The sequence below is a fragment of the Myodes glareolus genome, chromosome 3 (assembly GCF_982192425.1).
Source record: "Myodes glareolus chromosome 3, mMyoGla1.1, whole genome shotgun sequence".
Classification (NCBI taxonomy): domain Eukaryota; kingdom Metazoa; phylum Chordata; class Mammalia; order Rodentia; family Cricetidae; genus Myodes; species Myodes glareolus.
Window position 1 is genome coordinate 88,605,435 of NC_142028.1, and position 26,201 is coordinate 88,631,635.

The 26,201-nt window shown below is 44.4% G+C and overlaps 1 protein-coding gene across 1 annotated transcript in view; it reads left to right on the forward strand.

Annotated features, from left to right (window-relative positions):
* The window catches only part of Slc35d1 (solute carrier family 35 member D1), a 41,697-nt gene extending 23,516 nt beyond the window's left edge, over positions 1-18,181 (forward strand). The window contains exons 9-12 of the mRNA XM_085686335.2: positions 755-822; positions 2,059-2,137; positions 4,565-4,647; positions 15,815-18,181. Of these exons, the coding sequence (XP_085542461.2) occupies positions 755-822; positions 2,059-2,137; positions 4,565-4,647; positions 15,815-15,923 (339 nt within the window). The 3' untranslated portion in view covers positions 15,924-18,181. The remainder of the gene's footprint in view (positions 1-754; positions 823-2,058; positions 2,138-4,564; positions 4,648-15,814) is intronic.
* Positions 18,182-26,201: the final 8,020 nt, after the last annotated feature.

Consider the following 26,201-nt stretch of genomic DNA (forward strand, 5'->3'; position numbering starts at 1 on the left):
AAAAGTGGGCCTTCCGATGGCAACTCATCCCTGAGGACACGGTGCAGAAAGACAGCTGAGGGATAGGACCACGGAGGGGAGGAAGTCCTGAGGCACTACTGAACTGCCTCATCAGCGCTGCCACATGAAGGAGCCTTGAGTTTAGCCTGCTCACTGAACAAGACTCGGTGTGGACGGAGAGGGCATTCCAGGCCCAGACTCACCAAGATGAAACTCCATCTTGTGTTTTGTGAACAGGAAGGGCCTCGTTTTGTGGGAACCAGAAACTGGGGTTTAGTTGGATTCAGGAAGCGTTGAAGCTGAACGGGTTGGCGGAGAGATAAAAGGTGAAATGTTTTTCACCTTGACTTATCCCTCCTCTGGTGGAAGATGATCCTGTCTTCTTTTTTGGGTTCTTTACATTTTGTCTTAAAACAAACAAGCACCAAACCCAACAGTGTTCTTAACCTTTGATTCACCTCTCCAGTCTACCTGGAGAGTTCCGCTTCATATTCCTTGCCATTTTTTAAGAAATAACTGACCAAGTTCCATTTGTCTTACCCATGTACTCATGGGTGTGGGACCATCTACTGAGGACCATTCCCTTTAGAAATAAACGGCCTTTCCTTCCCCTAATATTTGAACCTCCTGGGTACCACTCTGAGTATTTGGAGTGATGTAGCAGGGAGGTGACAGGTGAACAGAAGGACTCCAGCGATGACAGAGCTGTTGGGAAGGCCTCTTCTATAATCCAGTGCTTCATTGTGTGTTGCAGGCGATGGAGTTTGAGGGCTGGACAGACACCTTGTTCCTTCTGCAGTTCACCCTCTCCTGTGTCATGGGGTAAGCCTTTATACATTCCTAGCGGATCATTTCCTCGAGAAGCAGGCTTCAGGAAGTTGTTTAAGTTCTTTTCCCTTGTTTCTGAGTGTCTTGTTCAGTTTCCTGAGTGTGTCACCTTCTAGGTCTGGGAATATGCTGAACTGATCCCAAGTCACACATAGATGGATGGAGAAATGAAATGTATATTTTTCCACCATCCCACTGTCTGATAACAACTATTATATTTCCACCTGCATAGTTTCATTTTCCTCAACATTGACGTCTCATGGAAATCATTGTCCCTCACCTATAGTAAGAAGACTCAGAGTTTAAGTTTGCATGGTTAGTAGTTGACAGTGGTGGCATTTAGATTTAGGGCTACCCGACTTCTGTGTGGAAGGGAAGAGGGTCTCTGCATCTTCCAGGTGTGTTCTCCTTAGCTGGCCGATTTGGTTGTACCTCCTGCCTGGACATCCACACAGTGACAGTGTTCCGAAGTCTCAGTGATCTGGGCGCTACAAATTCTGTCGGGTATTTGTCCACCAGACCTGCCACTCCTCTTAAATTCTTCCACTGTTGAGAAACTATCTTGCCTTCATCCTTGTCCTAGGGTCATTTTATCCTAGTGGCAAGTACCCAGCTGGCAAAGGCCTCTGAGCGTGAGCATCCTGTGTGGCTTGTATGAGTTAGCAGGAAAGATATTCTCTAAGGAATCCTGGTCACTGTAAACGAGATGGGCATGGTATTGGTAGCAGGAAGAACACCATGTCAGAAAATAGACTCGTGTTTATCATGAGTGCAGTTTCAAAGATCTGAAGCTGCGGCGAATGAGGCACAGAGAGGTCTCTATTGCTCAGAGCCCGCATGGCTGGCGCTGGGAGGCTCTCCTGGTGAAGGATTATGGGACAGTAAACTCTAGCCTGGGAGGGATTCTAGCCTGGGAGGGATTCTAGCCTGGGAAGGATTGTGGGACAACAAACTCCAGTCTGGGAAGGATTATGGGAAAACAAACTCTGGCCTGGGAAGGAATGTAGGACAGCATGCTATAGCCTGGGAAGGATTCTAGTCTGGGAAGGATTATGGGACAGCAAACTCTAGCCTGGGAGGGATTATGGGAAAGCAAACTCTAGCCTGTGAAGGATTGTGGGAAAGCAAACTCTAGCCTGTGAGAGATTGTGGGAAAGCAAGCTCTCGCCTGTGAGGGATTGTGGGAAAGCAAGCTCTAGCCTGTAACAGACCTTTTCTTCTCCGCCCTAGGTTTATCTTGATGTATTCTATAGTGCTCTGCACGCAGTATAATTCTGCTCTTACCACAACAATAGTTGGCTGCATTAAGGTGAGATGAAATAACAATACTGTTTCTTTTTGGAATCTGCTTTATTTAAAAATGTTCCTCTAACTTAAAACTCTGGGGGCAGTGGGATGGCTTAGTTGGTAAAGATGTTTGCCACTGAACAGCCTGGGTACAATCTCCAAAACCCACGTGGTGGAAGGTGAAAACTGAGTCTTGTGTTGTCCTCTATCTACATTCTGTGAGATGAATGCTTCCCAAAATAAAGAAGCAAAAACTGTTTTGAATTGTTTTAAATTATAATTTGGCTATGCGGCCAACAAGATGGCTCAGTAGGTAAAAGTGCTTGCTGTGTGAGCCTGATGACCTGAGATGGCTTCTTAGAATTCATGTCAGAGTGGAAGGAGAGAACTGACTCCACGAAACTGGCCTCTAACTGCATGCGTCCGAGCCCTATCATGTATACAATAATAATAAAGTAAAGTTAGAGAGACTCTAGCAGTAACCTTAAGTCTCATAGCTTTATGATTCCTGTGTGCCAACTTACTAGCTTGGCACTTTGTGGTGGTAATTTCTAAACTAGTTCATAAGAACTTAAGAACGGCATAGCCTTTACTTGGAGATGGCTTAGCTCTGGGGAGTGTAGGAAAGGGAGACACATTAGTTATTGCAGAAGAAGAAAGAGCAGTAGACAGCTTCCTGCCAGAGTGGGAGCCCTAGCCCTTCTGTACCAGTGAGAGCTGTGCTTCTAGCCTCGCTTTGGGAGGTGAAGCCTGCCAGAAGCAAATCCAGGGGCGTTTCCTTTGTCTGAGCCAGCCCTCAAATGGCCTGCTTTTAAAAGTTGTGCCTGGCATTTCCAGTGCTGCCTTTCCTCCCGTTCCCTTTTATTAGAGAAGTATCATTCGTCTTCAAGCCGAAAGCCAAACTAACTATAGTATTGAGCTAATGCTCGTCGAAACCTGGGACCTCTTTTATCAGACTTAGTGATTCTAGTTCTTCAGTTTTAGGAACGCTCCAGATGCCTGGATTCCTCCGCCATCAGAATGTGGGCTTGCTTTCTGGAAGAGTATACCAAGGGAGGGGATCTGTGATCATTTTGGAAAAGGAAGGCAATTGCCACTCCGATGCCCTTGTCAGTCAGCAGTGAGGGAAGGGAATGCAGAGGGGGAGGGCTTAGCTATCTTTAGATTTCTCTCTGCGCCCTCAATGGAATGGGCATTGACCTTTAGAGAAACTGCAGTGGTTAAAACTCCTGAACATCTCGAGCTCCCCATCTTGGAATCAGAGTTTGACTTGATTGGTTCTGAATGCCCTCCCAAAGAACATTTCCTTATAAAGACAATTTTAAAGTTGGGTTTAATGTATTTTGTACCCACCCCCATGCTGGGGATCAAACTGGCTCTCCCACCGAGCTTCACCTTCCACTCCTAGCCTTGAACACACAGCCTCCATTTTGTCTCACAGGCTTATCTAAGAGAGTCCAGGCACTAAGAATGTGACATCTATAGCTCGTGGCACTTTACTCACTAAGAAGGGGAGGAGGTGGGGAAATAGGGATTGACTTACTCCATGAAAGGAAGGAGAGATTAGGGAGCATCAAATAATTAATTAAGGACCCAAAGCATATTTGTACTTGGAAGTCAGAGAAGGGAATTAAAAATAATTCTTTGCCTTTTATTTTTAAGTATTTTGAAATTAAAGTATATCATTTTCACATTTTCCTTTCTTCTCTAGACTCCTTCCATCTACCTTGCATCCTATCAAACTAATAGAATAATGACTCTATTATTCTATTATTAATATATTAATATTAATATATATATATATAAATATATATATATAAATACAATCTTATCAGTCTACTTAATATTTTATATATATATATATATATATGTCCCAGGACTGACTACTTGATATTAGTTAACAAATTGGTGGATTCATCCCTGGGGAATATTATTGCCTTTAGTTCTTTGTCTGGGGCGCAGGGGTGGTGAGATTTTCCTTCTCTCAAGTGGACTTTAAATTCAATTAGCAGCGGCCTGACCTTACTTCATGTGTATTTGTGTGTGTGTTTAAGGTATTAAGGAAAAGTCCTCCAAAGACATTCTGTGTTGGTCAAGTCTCCATCTTCCTTTTTATTTTTAAAAGAAGGAAAATCCTTGCAGTTAAGCAACCTTCTTTACTCTCCCCTCACAAGTCAAAATAGTTAGCCTAACGGGAGAAAACAATCATGTTGGTCACACCAGGAGGCAGAGCAAGTTTGATGATGTGTAGTGTTCTCCATGTTGTGAGTGTTGATCCTTTGGAGAAACAGCTGGGGAGAGGCTGGTGTTAGAGACCCCTTACCCCGCTCCTGCTGCACACAGAGGTAGACCTGTGTTGGTGCTGTGTGTTATACATTTTGTGCTTGAATCACATGTAGATTTCAAAAGCTCAGTTAGACTTACACAATATATTACTATTTTCTTTTAGAATATATTAATAACTTATATTGGAATGGTCTTTGGTGGAGATTATATTTTCACGTGGACAAATTTTATTGGCCTAAATATCAGGTAAGTAAAAATACTGAACTAATGTAAGTACAGTGACAATTGGGATTTAGGTCCTCAGTTGGTGTCACAGTATAGAATTGGGTTATTTATTCAATTATAAATATGTCTGCTTATAAAATAAATTTATAGAATGCCTGCAATGTGGTAAATATATTTTAATTTCTCTAGCTAACATTTTAAAGAAACAGAAGGAAATGGTTCCATATTCAATGTGTAAGATTTAGAGTTGAACTTCTTCCCTGCATCCAAAAGTTGTTATTTGCTTATTGAACTTTATCAGGTAATGTTCTCAAGAAATTCATGGCTAAAACCCACCAGTTCTATTACAGTTGTGAGTATTTGATCATAGGTATGTCATTACTTTAAAAAAAATATATTAATTTTGAGGGCCTGGAGAGGTGGCTCAGCAGTGAAGAGCACTGGCTCAATTGGACCCAGGTTCAATTTCCAGCACCCACATGACAGCTCACACCATCTATAACTCTACTTCCTGGAGATCTGATGTCCTCTTCTGGACTCCACAGGCATAAGACAAGCACATGGTGTATGGACACAGGCAAAACAATCACACCCATAAGTAATAAAAGGTGTTTTAAAATATATTTTGTTATTTGACAATTTCATACACATATTCTGATTTCTCTGTCCTCATTCCCTCTCTTATGAACTCCATTTCTTATCAACTGCCCCTCATCACTGCTGTTCCCTTTCCCTGATCTTTTGTTGTTGTTGTTGTTGTTTTGTGACCTAATTTAACCAGTGCCATTTCTGTGGTCATTGGATTGGAGCTGTCCGTAGGAGCCTGGTTGTCTGTCAACAGGCACACAAATGAAGGCAGTGCTTACCCGCTCCCAATAGCAAACAGTTCAGCAGTGAAGGGTGGGGCCCCCTGAACTTCATCCTCGTCTGACTATTGATGGCCCCATTCTTGTCCAGACCCAGTGCAGCATTCATAGCTGGGCGTGAGTTCATGATTGCAGTGGCTGTGCCTTGTCCGGGAGAGATTACATTTTTCAGCCTCTTTACCTTCCTGCTTTCATTCTTTCCTCCCTTTCTTCTGCAGTGTTCCCTGAGCCTTTGAGGGAGTCATATAAATATCTTACTTAGAGTTTGGCCTCGTCAGTCAGCTGTTCTCATCATGTTTTACAGACACGAGTCTCTACTTCACTATTGTTCACTGGTCTCTGATCAAGGCATAATGTTTATAAGTATAAAGGTAAAGATTTAGAAGGCAGCTTGAAGCTACGTTCATTTGTTAAACAACAGTTTTCAGAACCCCCATCCCCCATGACTTTCCTTGCCATGAGTTTTTGACCAGGTTTACAATACCAGCATGGATTCCCTCCTATGGAGTGAGTCTCAGATCCAACCAGAGAGGGCAGTTCTAACGGCAGTGCCACTACCCGTTCTAGCAGTAGTGCCATGATTGCACAAGTGGACGCATCTCTCTGGGCAGGTTGGTCTAGGAGACTGTACGTGTCACAGCTGGGTAAGATCACTGGTGCCTTTTCTCCCCCAACAGCCTTATACACAGTCCCTTCTAGGACTGTGGAAGCTGCCTACCAGAGAGGACTCTTTCTGCTCAGTTTCTGCTAGATTTATGTGTATTCTGCATCCAGGGTATCTAGTATCTTCAGCAATAGATCTTATTGTTTAGTTCTGGTGGACAACTAAGAGAGATAGCAAGGGCTTGTATTATTTTTGGGTCCTCTGGGTCTTCCACATCCAGCTGGTTTAAAGAGACATCCCATACCTGACACTAGAGTTTTTGTTTAATAACTCTTGGCTTCTGGGAACAGCTTTTTCCAGTCATACAGAAAATCTCCCTTCAAAGTCTGTCTTGTAATAAGTACGTTTTTAGATTTGGTTACAAGATAGTAAGTTTCCATATAGGTTTTTCATACACCCTTCATCTTGGTTCTTCACACACCTTCCTTGTGTAAGCTTTTCCAGAACCACTGTTCCCACCCTCTGCTCTTACATTACCCCTTCCCTCACTCAAGGCTCCTCTCTCCGAGTGACCTCTTTCCACAGACACTCCAAGGTGAACACAAAATTAGAGATTCGAAGTTAAAATCCACATGTGAAGAAGAATATGCAGCATTTGGTTTTCTGTGCCTGCTTGCAACACTTAATGTATTTTTTTTTCATTTTCATCTATTTAACTGCACATTTCGTGACATCATTCTTCTTTACAACTGAACAAAACTCCACTATGTGTCTGTATCACATTTTCATCATTCAGTCGTCAGCTGGTAGACATCTGACCCGATTCCAGAACTTAGCCATTGTGAATGAGCAGCAGTGAGGACGGATGAGCAGGTGTCTCTGTAGTAGACATCTGACCCGATTCCAAAACTTAGCCATTGTGAATGAGCAGCAGTGAGCACAGATGAGCAGGTGTCTCTGCAGTAGACATCTGACCCGATTCCAGAACTTAGCCGTTGTGAACAGAGCAGCAGTGAGCACAGATGAGCAGGTGTCTCTGTAGCAGTATGTAGTCCTTCCAGCATCTGCGCAGGGACAGCTGAGTCATGCGACAGATCTGGCTGTAGCTCTTGGAGGCCTGTGCACACTGATTTCCATAGTGTATCGGCCTGCCACCAGCACCGTACCTTCTCATTTTGTTTGCCACCGTCAGTGAAGGCTTGACTGACGCTGTGTCAAAACTTTCTTTTAGTTCTAGGATTTGAATTTTGTGGTCGTAAGTATTATTTATATGCTATAAATTATCCAGCTTATTTCTGGGCCAGACCTCTGTCCTGCTGTTGGTCTTGTCTCCTTAGTGGCCACTTCTACCTGACTTATTCCAGACCCAGGGAGGGAGGAAGGGAGGAGGGGAAAGCTGGGCCTGGCATGGGCTTTGAAACCTCACAGCCCACCTCCAGCATCGTACCTTCTCCAACAAGGACACACCTACTCCAAGGAGAGCACGTCTTCTAGTCCTTCCTAGGATTCTAGCTAGGAACCAAGCATTCAGGTAGCTGAACCCATGTGGCCATTCATTCAAACCAGCACTCCAACGTTTCCTGGAGGTTGCTTCTTAAAGGGGTGTGGAGTTAGAGTGGATGACGGCTTTTGTTTGTCTCTGAGTTGTTAGTACTTCTGAGTTCCAGTGTTCTTGTGTGCTAGAGATAAAACTAACTTACTGTTGAGTTAGAGTGACAGAACCCAATAAGATTCAAATCTGGGCATCTCAACTCCTGTTCCAATGTTACTTTCATTACAGCTTTTAGCAAGGCAAGGAATATGCTTAGGTTTTTCTTTTTTACTTTTTCTTTAAGAATGAAATTGTCTTTATTATTTCTAGGGCTATATTTTGGTTACTGTTCTCTTTGACTTGTTAGTATGCAAAGACAGAAGTTGTGAATATTGACTTTTTAATGTAAAAGCCAAACTACAGGAACTATTGAGTAGATTTCACTTGTTTAGAAGCGATTTCAGTTCCCCTTAACAGACTGCACTTTAAAGAAATCCACTGGCTGAACTGTATTTCTGAAGAATGTATGTTTGATTAAGTCTGAACAAATCTGGCTCCCTGTACTCTGCTTCATTTCTTAGTTGTAGGAAAGGCTTGAGAGTCAGATGGTGTCTCGCAGCCGTGATGTAGGGTTAGTGGGATGAAGGCAGGAGGAACAGGAACTCAGCCTATGCTACACAGCAAGTGGCCACCAGCCTTAGCCACATGAAACCTTATTTCAAATCCCTACTCCAAAAGAAGGTTGAATGTCCCCATCTCTGGCCTGGTTCAAGTGCAGGAAGCATGGGGCATGCTTCGTAGCCTTCCAGGTACCGTTCAGCTTTGATCCTATGACTCAAGGAGGTGTTATGTTTTCAGCAGAGTACAGTTGAGAGGCTGTCTGGATCTTCTCTAAATGCTTTTTTCCAGCATCCCATTCCTCAGTCTTCAGCCAAGGCCTCCTCCCAAAAGAGAAGCACCAGGCAGGGTAGGGAAGGAGTAGTGAACACAGAGCTTGCTCCTGTGCATCCATACATCCATCAGAGTCTGGGCTCTGGCCCCACGGCTCAGGCCTGAAGAAGGTTGCCTTCCCGAGTAATGACACCATAATCTTATAGCCAGGACGGCTAGAATTCCTCAGCTCTCCGGAATGCATCTTTTTCTGTCATTAAAAATTAACGTGATTAAATAATTAAATATAATAATTTATTCTTTCCAGTGTGGAGTGCCATCAGTTTTGACAAATGCATTTAATCTGTTACCCCTTTGTATCTGATTACTTCTATCCGCCCGCAGATTCTGACAGAGATCTTTCTATCCATAGAGCTTCCAGAATGCTGCATGAATGATGTATGTTGTATTTCACTTTCAAGTCTGGCTCTCTCACATGGTTTCCAGCTGTTTTTGCATGCATCAACACCTCATATACTGCTGAGCACACTGTTGGATGGATATATTTCCATCTTTCAACATTTGAAAGCAGTCTGGCCGTTTCCAGTTAAAGCTATTATACGATTATGGATTATCTTCCATATAAATACTTGCTTAGAAGTCTGTGTATGAACATAGGTTTTCATTGCAGTGGGATAAATACTTTGATTCCCTGGGTTGTATTAGTAACACGTTTAACTTTAATAAGAAACTGCAGGCTAGGGTGTGATTCAATGCTAGAGTGTGTGCCTAACATATGGGATTTTCTGGAGAGAGAGAGAGAGAGAATATTACCATCCTTCTTTTCCCTCCTGACGTGACGTCGGGACTACTTTGCATAGCCACCAGCGGTGTGTGCAGTTTTGGTCCTCCTCCTCATGGCCTTGCGAGCTGCCTTCTCACTGTGCTGTCAGCCCCTCATCCAGCTCTATCTTGCAGTTTCTCTGTGATTTGTTTCTCCCAGGGTTAATTATTTGAGCATCTCTTTGGTGCTGACGTGCCATCAGCCTGTTTTCTTTAATGCACTGACAAGCCAGACATTTGCCCATCTGAAACACTAGGGCCCTTTTTTTCTCATGAGTTTAGAGTTCTGGAAATATAGCATATTCTAACTTGGGACTTACCTTTTTATTAATAGTATGTTTTGAAGAACAAAATTTTTAGATTTTGATGCAGAACAAGTTAGTGATGTTTTCTTCTGTGTGTGGTGCTTTCATTGCTGAATCTGAGAAGTCTTTTCCTGACTCAAGTCTAGAAAGGTTTTTTTCTTGTGTTCCAGGTGGCTTTGTTTCAGGCTTCATAATTGCTCAGGAAGCCTTTTTTTCAATTCATTTTTATTTATAATAAAGTCTGGAATAAGGTGCTTTTTAATGTGTACTATAAACATACATATTCAATTGCTTCCATGCTTTTAATTAAAAATAAAGTCCTTTCAATCATTTGCTTACATTCTCATAAAACTATTTTATAGGTGTTTTTTTGTTTGTTTGTTTGGTTGGTTTGTTTGGGATTTTTTTTCTTCATTGTTTCAGCTCTATAAGGGAGGCTGAGAAAGGAACCTGAATGCATTTTGAAGACAGGTACTGAGCCTGTTTCTTTGTACCATGGATTCTACTGTAGCACAGTGAGTCCCCTCATAGAAGAGGGGTCTAGAGTGAGCCCGTGGCGTGCAAGTGAGTCACAGCTCGAGGGCTGGAGTCCAGAGTCTTCAGTTACAAGTTCCGTGAATGAACGAATAAGCTAGTGTAGCCTCATGGGTCACATGTGTATTTTTTTTGCTACTTAGATTACCAGCTTTTGAGGGCAGAAAATTGCTTATCTTAATTTTGTCATCCATTTTGTTCCTAACCCATAAGAGGCATCCAACAACAAAACATCGCCAGTGTTTTCATGCTTGGTTTGTGCAGCTGTGCGAGGCCCTCTCCTTTGTCATGGCTCCTGTGAGGTCCCATTTCATAGAGAAACTAAGGATTTTGCCCCTAGTTGTCTAGATGCTGAGTGCCTGGCTGTAGTTCATCTTCCATTCTGTGTTTTTAACCTCAGTACTGTTTATTTAGTAATAGTCAATAGATAAATATATTAATTCTGTTTTCATAATATGTATCTTGGTAATGTAAACCTGGAACCTTTCGCAGAGGTTTAAAAGCCATTTTCTATGGCCCGTGTAGCCAGACTAGACTCTGCGGACTCTGTGATACAGTGTGGTCAGCTGTGGAACTGCCTCCCAGGACATGGCTCCACTAACTTTGCCCAGCACCTGAATCTGTCATGTTCTCATTTGGACCCTTTGCTTCTTTCCTTAAAATTGCGTGTGGTTTTTTAGAGCCAGGGTGTTTCTCCTGAGTGTTTCCCCTTTGCTTCTTTCCTTAAAATTGTGTGTGGTTTTTTAGTGCCAGGGTGTTTCTCCTGAGTGTTTCCCGTCTTAAAGATCTGTCTGGTCCAGTCTTCTGAAGTACAAGTCTGAGCTTCCCTTTATTTGGTGGCTCTCATTTGGAGAAAGACAAAGACATATTTGTATTCCTTTAGTGACTGCTGAGGTCACACCTGCCAGGCTCTTTATGGATATATACATACATACACACACACACACACACACACACACACACACACACACAGTTTCTCATTAGTGTAGCTAGGACTTTTGAACAAATTGCAGAGAAGCCAGCTAGCTCTGATGATATCTCCGTGGGAAGAGGGAAGAGCAGGACTGAAATGTAGCAAAGTCCTATGTTCTGCTGCTGCTGCTGCTACCAGTTACCTACTGTTCTCTCTTCAGGACCTTAGCGTCTCATTTTTAAAATGTGGACTTTCCCTTTAAGTTGTCTGTACCATTTGCTCTGGCTCCTTGGCGGCTTTAATCAGCCTGGTGTCTCCTGTGACGGAGGTCACTTTGTAGAAGACTTGGAAATTTGAAGAAGTTTCCCACAGGTTTGGAAAACTCATCAACTTGCTCTCCTAGTTTAGTGGGAATCTACTCAGTTTTAAATTTTGTTGAAGAGAGAGGAAAGGAGGGAGTCAGATACGAGAGAGAAAGTGACAGAAATGCTAAGTCCTAAGTGTCAAGGATACTTAAGCAAACAGCAGAAACGAACACTTGCTCTCTTAGAAACCTCTTCCTAGTCGACACCCAGGAGTGGTAGGACGTGCCAAACAGGCGCTCAGGCTGGCCTCCTTTGCGCTTACCTGTTCTCTCAGAACCCAAGGATACACAAGTAGCCTCACCGGAATTCTGATCTGGAAAAAGTGTTTGTCTAGCATGTTAGTAAAGCAAGCGATATCCTTGTCAAGGGTTTGGGGATCTTGTTTTGTTTTGTTTTTTTTTCTTCTAAATTTATTCCTGGGCAGTCTCCCAAATCTCCTAGGCAGATGGGATGGTTCATAGCCTAGCCAGACTCTTCTGTGACTAATACATTTCTATTTTTGAAGTGTGTGCGAAGACCAACACTTATTTTGGTATAGGTAGGACATAAACAGATACCTGGGAGGCAGCAGCTCGCTTTGCGTTCTGCTCTCCTCGCTCACCTTCTGTCTGCTATTGAATTGTCCTTGTTCTTTCAGCTCCGCTGGCAGGTAAGGTAGCCGGGGCTGTTGGATCCGTTTGATCCTTAGAGTAAATAAAGCAGGTGCTCACAAGGCCAAACCAGAGAGGAGTTTCCTCTTCAGGGTGTCTAATCTGGCCAGGAAGATAGATTTATTTATAAACAAACATGTGCTCAGAGCTGGCTGAGGCAGCTGAGCTAGAGCTTCTGGAATGAACCGGAAGCCTTGTCTTTCTGGAATTTTCCTTGTAGTAGAGATGCTTGCTCTGCTAGCTAGAGAGAAAGTCACGGGAAGAACGAGACAGGGAAAAGCTGACTAGGAAGGGTTGTGGCTGCATTTCATGTTCAGACTGGGAATGGAGGGAGTGAGCCCCCAACTTTAGAAAGAAGAGCAAGCAAACTGACCTGAAATTTTCCAGAGCGGGGCCTCCACACACATCAGGGATGAGCAGTGAAGGGGACGGCACTCAGCTAGCGAAAGGAGTGGACTCAGAGGACGGTTTGGTCAGTGCAAAATTATTTTGGGAAAAGGGAAGGATGTTGGTGGAATTTGAGTGTAATATCGTGTGACTTAGTTTTTTGTTCTGTTTCATTTTTGTTTTTGCTCTGGGGGAGCTGAGAGTGGTCTTGCTTCTGTGGGAGGACCACACCTGGAGTCAGCTGTTTGTCAGGGACTGTACTTGTTCGGAAATAGCAGAAATCAAATTCTCGAGTCATAGGTTTTAAGTGGATTGGCATATTTGCCTTACAGAATGCAAAGCTGTCTGCCTAGACTTACACACACTAAATGTCCGTGGTAAACAACATGAAGGCAGCAGTGACTGTAGGATTCTGGTCTCCTGCCATGGGATTGCTGCACTGATGGAGTTTATAGACTGAGTATCTGATTGTTGTAAGATAGTGAACATGGCTGTAACTGTGTGTCTTGGAGGTAACTTTTCTTTTTTTAAAAAAATATGTATTTATTTTATATGTGTGTATGTCTGTGTCTGGGTGTATGCATGTATACCATGTATGTGCAGGAGCCTGTGAGGTCAAAAGAGGCACTGGATCCCCTGGAACTGTTATAGACAGTTATGAGCCACCACGTGGGTAGTGGGAACAGAGCTCAGCTCTTCAAAAAGAGGAGTAAATGCTCTTAACCACTGAACCATCTCTCTAGCCCCTTTTGTTGTTTTATGACAGAATCTAATTTATCCCAGATGGGCCTCCAGCTGATTGAAGTGAACTTGAAGTTCAGACCCTCCCGTTTCTGGCTTTGCAGTGTGGGGAGCTGCAGGCCTGTGTGCTTTTACTCACTACTCAGACTATGCGCATCTACTGTCCCACTGTAGAGGGTTCTGGAGACCAAGCCTCTGATGGGCGAGGCTGGCTGGCTACCTGCTGAGCTCCACTCCCAGCATGCGGTAAATCTAGAAACCGCTGGCTGTGTGATCAGAGGTATTTCAGCCCGGCTGCTACCATTTCAGATTTCCACAGGGTCACACTTGGGAGAGGTGGGTGTGCAGTTTCAGGCCAGACTGCAGTAACCTGACTAGACCCCTCTGTCTGTAGGAAAGTATGGCTGCTGCTTCTCCTGCTGCTCCTCCTCTTCCTCCTCCTCCTGTTCCTCCCTCACACCCATCATCATCCTCCTCCCCCAACTGTGTCTATCACAGCAGGTCTCTGGATTAGTAATACTTGGATCTTTAATATTTATGTTCACATTTTTAGAAAGGCTTGTATAATGACTGGTTCTTAGTTTTAATATGCATATACATGTTTTTGGTAGATATTTAGTTCCATGAATTGGCATTTCTGTAAATAAAGTACTTGGTGATAATCAAATCAGAGTGGAAGACCTGAAGGCTCCCTTGGACAGGCTGCAGCAATTTCCCTTTGTCCCTTGCTGTGGACTGCACACTGTGCCCCCCAATGTTCGTGTTCTAGTTCTGACTCCCAAGGTCAGGGGTTTAGGAATAAAGCTTTGGGAGAGAGGGTGGTAGAGTTTGAAGATGAAGCTTTCTTGAGATTGGTGTCCTAGCAAAGAGGGGGACCCCTCCTGCCTCCTTCATTCAAGGACCCAGTAAGAAGGCTCACATACACCTTCCACCTCTGCTCTGCACTGCCCAGCTCCAGAACTGAGAGAAGCAGATATCTGTTGTGCATATGCTGTCTGGTTTACAGTATTTTGTAGTGTCATGAATAGGCTAAGGTACTTATGACTCTACCTCTCCTCTGTATCAGGATCAGTAGGAAAGTAGGAGAACAGGAGTATCCCCTCTTGACTACTGTGTTATAGTGCTCTTTCTGTGTGTGCGCATGCGTGCGTGCGTGCACAAACATGTGTATTAACATGGATTTTATTTTTATTTTTATTTGTAGTGGGATTAAGCACAAAGCCTTCCTTATGCTGGGCAAGCACTCTGCCACTGAGCTACAGTCCCAGCTCATAATTATATTCTCAGTGATGTAATCTCATTTAATCTTCCAAATAAGCCTGGATGCACAGTGGCTGCCTCCTTTTCCTCCCACTTTTCTTCTTCTTCTTCTTCTTCTTCTTCTTCTTCTTCTTCTTCTTCTTCTTCTTCTTCTTCTTCCTCTTCCTCTTCCTCTTCCTCTTCCTCCTCCTCCTCCTCCTCCTCCTCCTCCTCCTCTTCTTCTCTTCCTGCTCCTTCTCCTCCTCTTCCTCTTCTTCTTCTTCTTTGTGGTTTTTCAAGACAGGGTTTCTCTGTGTAACAACCCTGGCTGTCCTGGAACTTGTTTTGTATACCAGACTGGGCTAGAACTGATGGAGCTCCACCTGCCTCTGCCTCCCGAGCGCATAGGAGGTGGTGGCACACACCATTAATCCCAGCACTCGGGAGGTGGTCCACAGGAATTGTGCTAGGGAGGTTAGACTAAAGGAAGCTGATATAGTGTGGATGGAGGGAGGGCTCACAGTGGGTAGTGATGTATTAGCTCCTAACTTCAGTTCCTTCCTCATGGGAGCCCGAGGCTGGCAGTTTTCACCCTTCACAGCTGGGCTGGGCCTGTGACATCAAAGCCCAGAGGAAAACAGAATGAGTTTTAAGTGAGCAACATGCCAATGAGCCTTGTGGCCAGGATGAAGATGGGGGCCAGATCCAGGGCAGGATAATTTTAAGGGTAGAGTCCAGCCCAGGCTCTCAGCTGACTCTCAGCCAGGCTCTCAGGTGACCCAGTGGAATGAGTACTGGCAGCCTCAAGTGAAGAGTCAGACAGGCGTGCTGTTTGTGACCCCCTCCAGCTTACAGCTTAGTTTTAGAGGCGGGAAGGTGTGAAGTCCCCCTGGAGAAACAACAGAGCTCACTGTCTCCATGGACACACTCTGGTGTGTGGGACATGAGCAGGTGACGCATGCTAGTAACCAGCTGCCATAGGCCACGAGTTCGCTTCTAACTAGAGAGGAGCCACCTAGCATCCTAGCAGCCCGCTGCAGCCACAGGGAATGATCCTGGTCAGTCTCCCAGAGTACAAACTGCAGCACATGTCCATAGTGCTGTATTCATATAGAGTGACCAACATTTAATGTTTTGTGCATTTCTTCTCATTTAAGATGTCATTGCCTGCTTCATTTCATAGCATTTTAATGGGTGTGTAGTATTCCATTGTGTGGATTTATATAGAATTTCTCACGGCAGAGCATTTAACTTTTAATCAGACTTTTCCCCATTACAGGGGACACGACTCAGCCCTCCCATCTCCTTTCCCCATCTCATGATGACTGTCTGTCTTGCAGTATTGCTGGAAGCCTGGTGTACTCTTACATCACTTTCACAGAGGAGCAGATGAGCAAACAGTCAGAGACCAGTAACAAGATGGACACCAAGGGGAAAGGAGCCGTATGACCTGACGGCCCCCGCTCGTGTACTCTGAAGACACTGAGGCGTCCTGACTGGGGAGTAATATTCCTTTGCAATTGTATGACCCTAGGATTGATTGTTGACTTTGAAAATTTATTGACTGTATGTGAACTATGTTTAAATTAATTTATAGCAGACTGGAAAATGTGCTGGGTGGGTTTAATTTATTTTTCTTCTCTCTGACAGTGAAGCATCAAGTGTTTTGATATCTACCCTGTAGCTTGCCATCCAGGTGACCCTGGCAGGATATAAAATGTGTTCCAGCGAGAGCTGCCTTCCAGTGGGCTGTCTCTGGGGGCAGTTTAGCTGGAAATGCAACAGAGGATCTGAACTTCTTTCTTTCTTTTTTAATTGCATTATGTTCATAGTGTCACTACGTTTGCCAAAGGTGACAACTTTGGCACTAGAAATCCCACGAGGCTTTTCTGAACTGTTTTGCTTCCCTGGATTGTGTGGGGTGAGCAGAGTGTGCCTTGGAATGTCTGGTTCCTCTTTGTTCAGTAGAGACAAGCAAGGGGTGGAGGAAGCCAGTTGTTACTCAGTTCTTCACTCAACAGTGATGCATTGCGCATACCTGTTGGGCACTGTACTGAGTGTAGGGATGCAGAGATGATCTGGTGGCAGCGAGAAAAGCTCGCTCCTGCCATAAACTGAATGTAAGATGGAGAACTTGGCTCTCTGTCCAGCTTGAAAACTCCGGGACTGTGCGCTGGTCACTTCAGCCCTCCGGAACTGCAGGCCTGTGACGTTAGAAGTACCGGCCCTGCCTACTCCCCAGAGAACCCGGAGCCCCGGGGAGACGCTGAAGAGCTGTAGTCTGTAATTTTTGTGCCTCATTGGGGAATAAGAGAGTTGTGATTCCCCCCCCCCATTTAAAAATTTTATTTGTAGGCTCCACCTTGAATATACATTATATAAAAAAGCACATTTGCAAGTTTTCTGCAGCCTTGTATCCAGAATCTGTGAGAGGTTTTGGTCAGTAAAGCTGAGGCAGGGTCTCCACAGAGTGCTAGTGGTTCTCTCTCTTGGCCGGTTCACAGGCACACCGAGGGCTGCAGGCTGGCTCTTCTGGGGAGGGAAGGGTTAGTGAGCAGCATGTGGACACGTAAGCAGGATATAGTCTGGGACTCCCAAGTCTTCATCCAGAGGTCTGACCTTAGCTGAAAGGACACAACGAGAGAATGCAGTGATTTGTAGGTGAAGCCTCTGTCTGCAGTTTTGGAGAGATGCTCATTTTAGGTCTACCCTGAAAGAACAGTGTTTCCATTTCAGAGGACTTGGTCCTTGGATCATCTTCTAGCTCAGATGAACCATGCAGCTCCCAGAACTGCCTACCCTGAGCCCCTCCCCTGACCTGGATGCTCTTCTTCCAGCACCTGTGCGATGCTGGTTGTGCCCATGAACAGGCTGTAGTGGAGTTTCCCTTCCCTGGGGAGACATGCTGAGAGTGAGTGCAGGTGCCACTCCACCCATTCCGTACGCACACAGCAGACACAGGTCCGGCATCCCTTCGGGGACGACTGCCTTCATTCAGGGCCAGCAGCTTGCATAGCCTGTGTGCCGCCTTGCCTCCGGATGCCTAGGTGACAGTCTCAGTCCTCTATCCTTTTGAAAACACAAAACAAAAATGCTCTCCATATAATTACAGCCACTGTGATTCTGCTTTTTAAGAAGAAAAGTATTTTCATATTCTGATGGCAAATTTGAAAAACCAAGAACTGTTTTCTATCTCAGTGGGAGGTAGTTGCATTTCAGAATGGAGGTTCAGTGAAGACTCAGCTGTCGCCCTAAGGTAGCTCCCAGGCCTTCCTCCCTCGCCTCAGAACGAAACACACTGGACTGCTTCCTCGACCTCGGGCAGCTGTTGGAGGTCCTTGTTGCCGTCACTCTTCCTGTTGGCGTCTCACCTTGTGGAGTGATGAGAAACTCTGGTGTTGTGTGTTTTAAACTTTATTTTGAAAATATTTTTAAAGAAGAAATCTACTGGTTAGATTTTACTGTCTCACAGAAATGTTTGTAGAGTATTTGTTCACAGAAATTCTTTTCTTGGGCTGATGACTCACTTGCCCCAGATGTCCGCCTTTCACAATGTTTCTTCAATATAGATTTTATTTACCAATTTACTTAGTGTTTTTAAAAGGTACTGAGCATTGAGGTATGTAAATCAGGTGACATAAACATGAAAAAAATCATGTGCCTAAATATTTTTTTAATGATGTCAAATAAATACTTTTTCTGGAAAATATGTATTAGAATTCCTTCCGGCGTCAAGAGCAGTCGAGAGCTAGGTGTCTGCTGACACTTAGGAGGGTGACGTGCGGGTGCTTGCGGTCAGATGTGGGGGTGCTGTTTGGTGTCAACACCTCGCAAAAATAGTGCCTGTGATGATTACATAGTCAGTGCCTTTGACATGCCTGTGATGAGCTGGAAGGAGAAAAGTGCTAACCTGTCTCCAGGATGTTTGACCTGCTTGATGAGTTGGGGTTTTTTTTGTTTTTGTTTGTTTGTTTGTTTTTGGTTGTTTGTGTGTGTGTGTGTGTGTTGAGTACTTTTACTAGGTAATAATCCCTGAGTGAAATGCACTTAGTAGGACAGCCACTTTGGTACAGCAGACTCAACAGAGACAGAAGTACATTAAGGTATGTAGAGGCCGGTGCACACTGAGGTATGTTTTAAGAAGGTACCATCGTAACTTACTGCAGGTCTGCAGAGCCTGTCCACCTTGCTGTGCAGTCGTCCCCAGGTTCTCACTAAACCGAAGCTGTGCGCATTGGCCAGATGCCTCCATTTCCCCTTCTTCTCGTCTCTGATGGCCCCAGTTCTTTGTGTTTATCCAAGTTTGACTAGGCTACTACAAGAGGGATTGCAGTCTTTGTCCTTGGGACCTGGTTTATTTCACACGGTGTGTCCTCTGCACTGCACATCGGGCTCTCCTTGAAGGGTGCTGCTGCTCTGGTGTGCACACAAGCACAGATGATGGGTGGGTCCTGTGGGCGGGGCTCTTCGTGTATCGTCAATATTCTGATTTCAGTCTTTTGAATATTGTCCTAGTCTGCTTGCTACAGCTGAGAGTCACTTGAGAGGGAAACCTTGATTCAGGGATTATCAGCAAGTCTCAAGGGTTCCCAAAGAGGACCCCATCCATCCATCATCCATCCATGAAGCCATATCATCAGGGGTTATCAGCACATGTCAGGGGTTCCCAAAGCCTGCTTTCTTAAAGGACCCAGGCCCATCTGCCAAAAGTTGGCACAACCCACAGTATCTGGACCCTCCCACATCAATCATTAATCAAGAAAAAGTTCCACAGACGGCCTGACAGGCCAGTGTGTTAGAGGTATTTTCTCACTCGAGTTTCCCTCTTTCCAGAAGACTTTAGCTTATGTCAAGTTGGAAAAAAAAATACACAGCACAGTACCCTTAGGATAGTGGTATTTGAAACTAATTCTTAAAATTACATGTATTGGTTTGTGTGTTTGTGCATGTGTATGTGTGCCATGGTCTGGAGGTGAGAGGAAAACTTGCAACAACTGGTCCACTCCTCCCAGCACCGGGCACTGGCGATCACACTAAGTTCTCAGGGTTGACTGTAAGTGCTCTTACCCTCTCAGCCATCTCTCCAGCTTTGACCTGCTTTTTTAAAACTAGAATTTGGGAAAACGCCAGAGGAGATAGCTCTCTAGAATCCCGGGGCTTCTGTATAGGTTTAGAAGAAAGTGGCCCCCAAAGGGAGTGGCACTATTGGAAAGTGTGGCCTTGTTGGAGTAGGTGTGGTCTTGTTGGAGGAAGTGTGTCACTGTGGAGGTGGGCTTTGGCGCTCTCATGTATGCTCAAGATACCACCCATAGTCTCAGACAACTTCCTGTTTGCCTGAAAGATATAGAACTAACTCTCAGCTACTTCTCCAGCACCATGTCTGTCTGCTTGCTGTCATGTCCCACCATGATGATAATGGACTGAACCTCTAAACTGTAAGCGAGCCACCCTAGTTAAATGTTTTTCTTTATAAGAGTTGCCATGGTCATGGTGTCTCTTCACAGCAATAGGAACCCTAACTAAGGCAGTCTCTGTACTTAATATCTTGTCTGGAACATGTCTTCCTTTGGTACTATAGCATGCGATGTCATCCCCGTGCTTTCCTTACCAGCGTGTGTGTGTGTGTGTGTGTGTGTGTGTGCGAGACTGTGTCAGGGGATGACTCAGATAAAGAGAAAGTAACTGAGAACACGTGAGGAGGCTCTTGATACTCAGTTCTATATCACTGTCTTCAATCATATTTAAGTTTTATGAAGGCAGAGATTTTGGTCTGTTTAGTTCCCAGCCTATGCCAGGCACACTCTAAGCACACGATAAATATTCATTGAGCGAATGATTCTAGATAGTGATCACTTCCAATTTTAACTTTTAGTTTTGAAAGAAAAATTAATTGTTAGTGCATGTTTTGGGAAGTCGACATCAGCTGCAGCATTTGCATCAGCTGCAAGACTCAGGTGACAAATCCCAGGGTCTGTGAGAGGTGACGGTGGACACAGTCCACACAGTCATAGCCTGGCGGTGGGACATTGAAATCAAAAGTCATCTGCAGGAAGACGTGGCCTGATGGCTGGCCAAGCTACCCGAGGGTAGCTAGCACTGCAGCTTTCGAGGACCTGGGGAGGGGCAGACGAACTTAAGGGGACAAACTGAGAAAGTCAGTGTTCGTGTGAGAACAGACAGGCTGAAGCCAGTGTGAAGGCACCCGACGAAGAAAAGGTGGATTTTTGTAGAATTCACTGGTGATGATGAAGCCTGCTTCAACAAACTGTGAGGCTATGGTAAAGTAGCCTGGAACAAGGCATGCGTGATGCCCAAGTGTGTGACTGAGGTCTGGAGGATTTCCCTGTGGGAAATCACACCCTTTTCCTACTGCTCAGCTCTTTGACTAACTAGAGTGTTCTGGAAGACACAGCATCCGATTCCCAATTCCAGCCTGGCTAATAGTTTTACTGTTCACGTCCCACTGCAAATGCTGTCCCCCAGTCGTCTTTCACCCCTGGGAGCCATTCTTGATTTGCTAGGTCAAGGTTCACATCCCTGCTCCGTGCAGGCTTCCACTGGCTTCCATCTTGGTTTTCCAGAAATTCCCCTTTTCGAAAACTCACACGTAGAGCTGGCAGGTAGACCGTCTGTACACATCTGTCCTCTGATGAATAGCTTCCCTGAACATAAAATGCGCCTGACGGGGAAGCAAAGATCTGACTTCTCAAGGTGCCTGTTTCCCCATGTGGAAACTGGGCAGAGATGCCAAGCCCGGTTTATTGTGAGTGTGGCACAATGCCCCAGAAGCCACAGCTCAGAGTGATCAGAATTATCTGCAGTGGGCTTCTCTACTGGCGATCCTTACCATGATTTGCACTGTCTCCAAAGGGCTCAAAAGGAAGCCACACCCTATGATTATTAGCCTGTTTACCCAGGAATACAACAGGCCAAAGGGTAGCTAACAGATACCTGAGACTCTGGCCTCCGAGGTTTACTAGGCCTGTCATAAACCCATATAAACTATCAAGTGTTGTGAATGGGAAGGACAGAGGTGATGCTTTTCTCTGTCTCACCTGGTCCCGCTTTCTTTCTGGGACCAGTTTCTTTCCCTCCCGCCGGCCCCCGCAGCTGCTTATAAAATAATTATTTAGAGGCTTAATATTAATATTAATTATAATTGTTTGGCTGATGGCTGCTTATTACTGGCTAGCTCTTACATTTAAATCAACCCATTTCTATTAGTTTATATCTCACCACGAGGCTTGTGGCTTGTTACCTCACCCCTTGCTTCTCCAGCGGCTCCTGGCCATCTCCCAGACTCCACCTTTCTTCCCCTGTATCTCTACTTAGATTTCCCACCTCAATCTATCCTGCCCTGCCATAGGCCAAAGCAGCTTTATTTATCAACCAATGAGAACACATATTCACAGCCTGCAGGGTTCCACAGCACAAAAGGGTCAAACCCTAAGCTGCTTGGTGTAAGGTTGCAGAGCCCTGGACAAGGTCCTATTTTTGCATAGTGGGCCTTAGGTTTTCCTTCCTAAATCCTAAAAAAAGGACAGGGTTGCATATAAGGCTCCAAGACTGTGGTTTTCAACACCTTTGGGGTAGCATATTAGATATACTGATTATCAGATATTTATATTGCTACTCATAACAGTAGGAAAATTGCAGTTATGAAGGAGCAACGAAATAACTTTACGGTTGGAGTCACTGTATTATAGGGTCGCATCAGGAATGTTGGGAACCACCAATCTAGGGGGTCTCTCTGAACCACGACAAGCTCTCCTTGCCCAGCACTTAGATTTTGGCTTCCTGCTGACTACAGAAGGGCCAGAGAGTGCATGACAAAGCCACCAGCTAGGTGTTTTCACATGCTTTTCTTACTTAGAAAATAAGGACAGTTGGGACCAATTACCAGGTGAGTACTAGCAAAAACCTGGAGCTAACTACAAATTCCTAATTCTGAAATCCACAGGGCTCTGAAAATCAAATTTCTAGCTCATTTGGCAACAAAATCTAGCCTGAAACTTAACTATGGGTGCATTTTAATGTGGACCTAAATGTTTTTACCATTGATTCTGTTTTCACAAATGTGCTCCCAATATTTTGAAAAATACCGTCTTCCTCTCTGGTATGCTGGCTGGAGAGTTTTAGGTAAGATCAGAAACCTGACTTTACCCAGTGAGCTCACAGCCTTGTGACATCAGTCCCAGTACAAACCATCCTTACATTACCCGGAGCCAGCTTCGGGGTCTTGCTTATCACAAGCTTACCAAAATATCCAGATCAAGAGACACCTTGAAACGTGGCTGAATTGGGATGGAAAAAGACTGGCGTTATAAATACGGCTGTCTTTGGGATAGGATTCTGAATAAAATCTGACTGTTCTCTGGTATGAACAGAAATAAAGTATGAGGTGTGTTTGAAGATAAGGGAAGGCAAGGCCAGGCTTTGAGTGGTTTTTCTCTGAGGACGGTTGGCTTTCTCTGTCCACTCCATGATCCACTCACTGAGCACATTAGCATGGCCACCAGCTGACACTGCCTCAGAAGCTTCCCCAGGTTCGAGCTACCGAGCCCCTTCTCAGCAAAAAACTGTATCTCAAGAGGAAATGAACATTGTCACAGCGTACAGTTTCTCTGGATTCAAGCCACAGATGGATTCAGGCCCTCTGTGGAGCCCATGTGACTTGGGCTATGGTGACATTCACTTCACTGCTTGTTGAATGTTTCTCCTTGCCACACCTCCCTGCAGGCCTCGGCAGAATCCTTTGTCACAGGCGCACACAAACAACAGTGAAGATGCCACCATCTTCACTGGGAGTCATTGGAGGAAACCATGAAAGCAGTGTCTCCAGCTCTTTCCAGTCATAGGCAATTCTGACAGAATTGAGCTGTTTCATTGCGTTCGGCATCTGCACAATTGTTAAGAAACTTTGCAGACATAGTTTTCTAAAATACTAGCAGCCATCTTTTAACACCCGAAGTAAGTGCAGGCAATGGAATGGATACCATATACCACAAACATCACACTCAAGAGGTTGGAAATCTCAACCACCCCAGTAGATCCCCATCACCTACAATGTATGTGTTGAGAGATTAGTAAGCTATTACAACAAATTTAAGAAGGGCTGGAGAGATGGCCCAGAGGTTAAGAGCACTGACTGCTTTCCCAAAGGTCATGAGTTCCATTCCCAGCAAGCACATGGTAGCTCAGTGCCATCTGTAATGATGCCTCTTCTTGTGTGCAGGATACATGCAGGCAGAACACTGTATACATAATATATAAATTAAAAAAAATAAATTTAAAAGGGCACACTCAGAATGACTGGCTCTTATGTTCATCGTATCAAATCCCAGCTGGACCCACGGGGAAGACAAAGAGATACTGTCAAGTCACTAGAATAAGCCCAGTCCCTGTTTCTTAGAATCTGAAGCTGTTCAAGTCAGGGCCCAGAATCCTCTCCTTCTATATGGTCCTTGTGGTATTTCAAAATCCATCTGCTTTCACAGAGGCATAAAAATCCAGTATCTTGGAATTACCTGGCACTATGGCAGAATATACTGAGTTGATTCATCCAATCAATGTTAGCAGTGATGAGAAAAAGGTTATGTTTAACCACCAAGACAAACCTCCATTAGGCCACGCTTCTCGGCTTAGCCACTGAGTGGTCCTCTGCACACACTGCTCAGCAGACAGTGCCGAACTATGCACAGCTGCTTAATACTGCCTGCTCTGAAGTAGGTATTAAAAATGAATGGTTCTGGGTAGTGATGGTCCACGCCTTTAATTCCAGCACACAGGTATGTCTCTAAATCTAAGGCCAGCCTGATCTACAGAACAAGTTCTAGGCCAGGGCTACACTGAGAAACTGGTCTCAAAATAAAAGTAGGGTAACCAAACATTTATTTCACATTTGCCAGGGTCTAACACATCTTAAATTGAAGAAAATAATTTTAGCTAGTGTTGTACACTGTGAAGGTCTGTCTCTGCTAAGGCACCTTCTGATTGGTTTGATAAAGAGCTGAATTGCCAATAGCTAAGCAGAGAGAGGATAGGTGGGACTTCTGGGCAGAGATAGGAATTCTGGGAATGAATCAGAGTGGTGGGTCTTACCAGCAAGAATTGGAAAAAGTCAAGTGTGCAGTATGTAGCAGAATGTAGAGTAATATAAACAGGTTAATTCAGGTTTTAAGAGCTAGTTGGGAACAAGCCTAAGCTAAGGCCAACCCTTCATAATTATTAAAAAAAAAATCTGTGTCATTATTCAGGACCTGGTGGTCCAAAGTAAAGTCCAGTTACACCAGATTTTTAGGGCAGTGGGTAAACTCATTTTCCCAACATTACCCCTGCTGTTCCGACGGAGTGTTTATTTTTGCCCTTGGCACTTGTCTATTTAAAGACATGCTGAATTCCTGAAACCAGGAGCCTAGTGCCTGACACAAGAGACCCAAACATTTGCAGATTAGATATATGGAAATGTAATAAAAATTAGCCATTTCCTAAATTTTTATTATGTGTACTGGTGTTTCATCTGCATGTATATTTGTGTAACATGTACCTACTGTGGTCAAGTAAGCCAGAAGAGACTGCTGGATCCCTTGAGTTCTAGAGTTACAGAAGTCACTATGTGGGTGCTGAAAACCAAACCTGGGGTCCTTTGATAAAACAGCCAGTGCTCATAATGGCTGAGCCATCTCTGTAGTCGCTACTGACATTTAAAATATGAGGAAGTCCAGTTTAGATGAAGGAAAATGGAAAAAGGTTCTAGTTTACACAGCTTTGGTGTCCCATTTAGCCCGACTTGGTACCAAACCTGCTGTGTCGGCATGCAAAGACCTTGAGCTTTGATCCAATCCCTTGGTCTTCCTAGGAGCTTGAATAACCTTTGAATCTGTTATTTCTTATTAATAAAAAAACAAAAAATTAAATATATCTATACATCCTACACTGGGGGTGTGGTAGAAGTCAATTCAGATTATAAAATGCATGGAATCAGCAGTTGCTTGGGTAGATGATCCTGTATAAGATGGATTTTTATGGTGAATTTTTCCAAGTGACCAGTATTGAGAAATAAAGAGGAAAAGAAAATCATTTCCAGAAAAAAAAAGATTAAAATCTGAAGCCACTCTTCCCATATGCTGTAGATTTTGACAATGCCACTTCAGTAACTATGGATGACATTGGGGAAGCCTGTCTGGTTGCCACTGATGACTGTCAGTCACACACGGGCACGCTGGGCAGTACAAACTGCTGCCTATGAAAGGGGACCAACATTCGGGTATTTCAAAGGACTACCTGATGTGGGATTCTCCTCTGTATGCTGTGAATATCACTGGTTAATAAAGGAAATGCGTTGGGCCTGCGCAGGGAATAGAGGTAGGCAGGGAAAACTAAAATGAATGCTGGGAGAAAGGAGGAGTCAGGGAGACTCCTGTAGCCCCTGCCAGAGACAGATGCCAGAACTTTACCCCATAAGCCACAGCCACGTGGAGATACACAGATTAATAGAGATGGGCTAAATTACGATGTAAGAGATAGCCAATAAGAAGCTAGAGCTAATGGGCCAAGTGGTGATTTAATTAATAGTTTCTGTTTGGTTATTTCTGTTCTGGGTGGCCGGGACGAACAAGCAGCCTCCTACTACAATTACCTGCCCATAAAATAGTAAGTGTTGTGACAAAACAAGTTTTATTTTGCAAAATATATGGTATAACTTCATTGAAAAAGAGAGCAACTAAT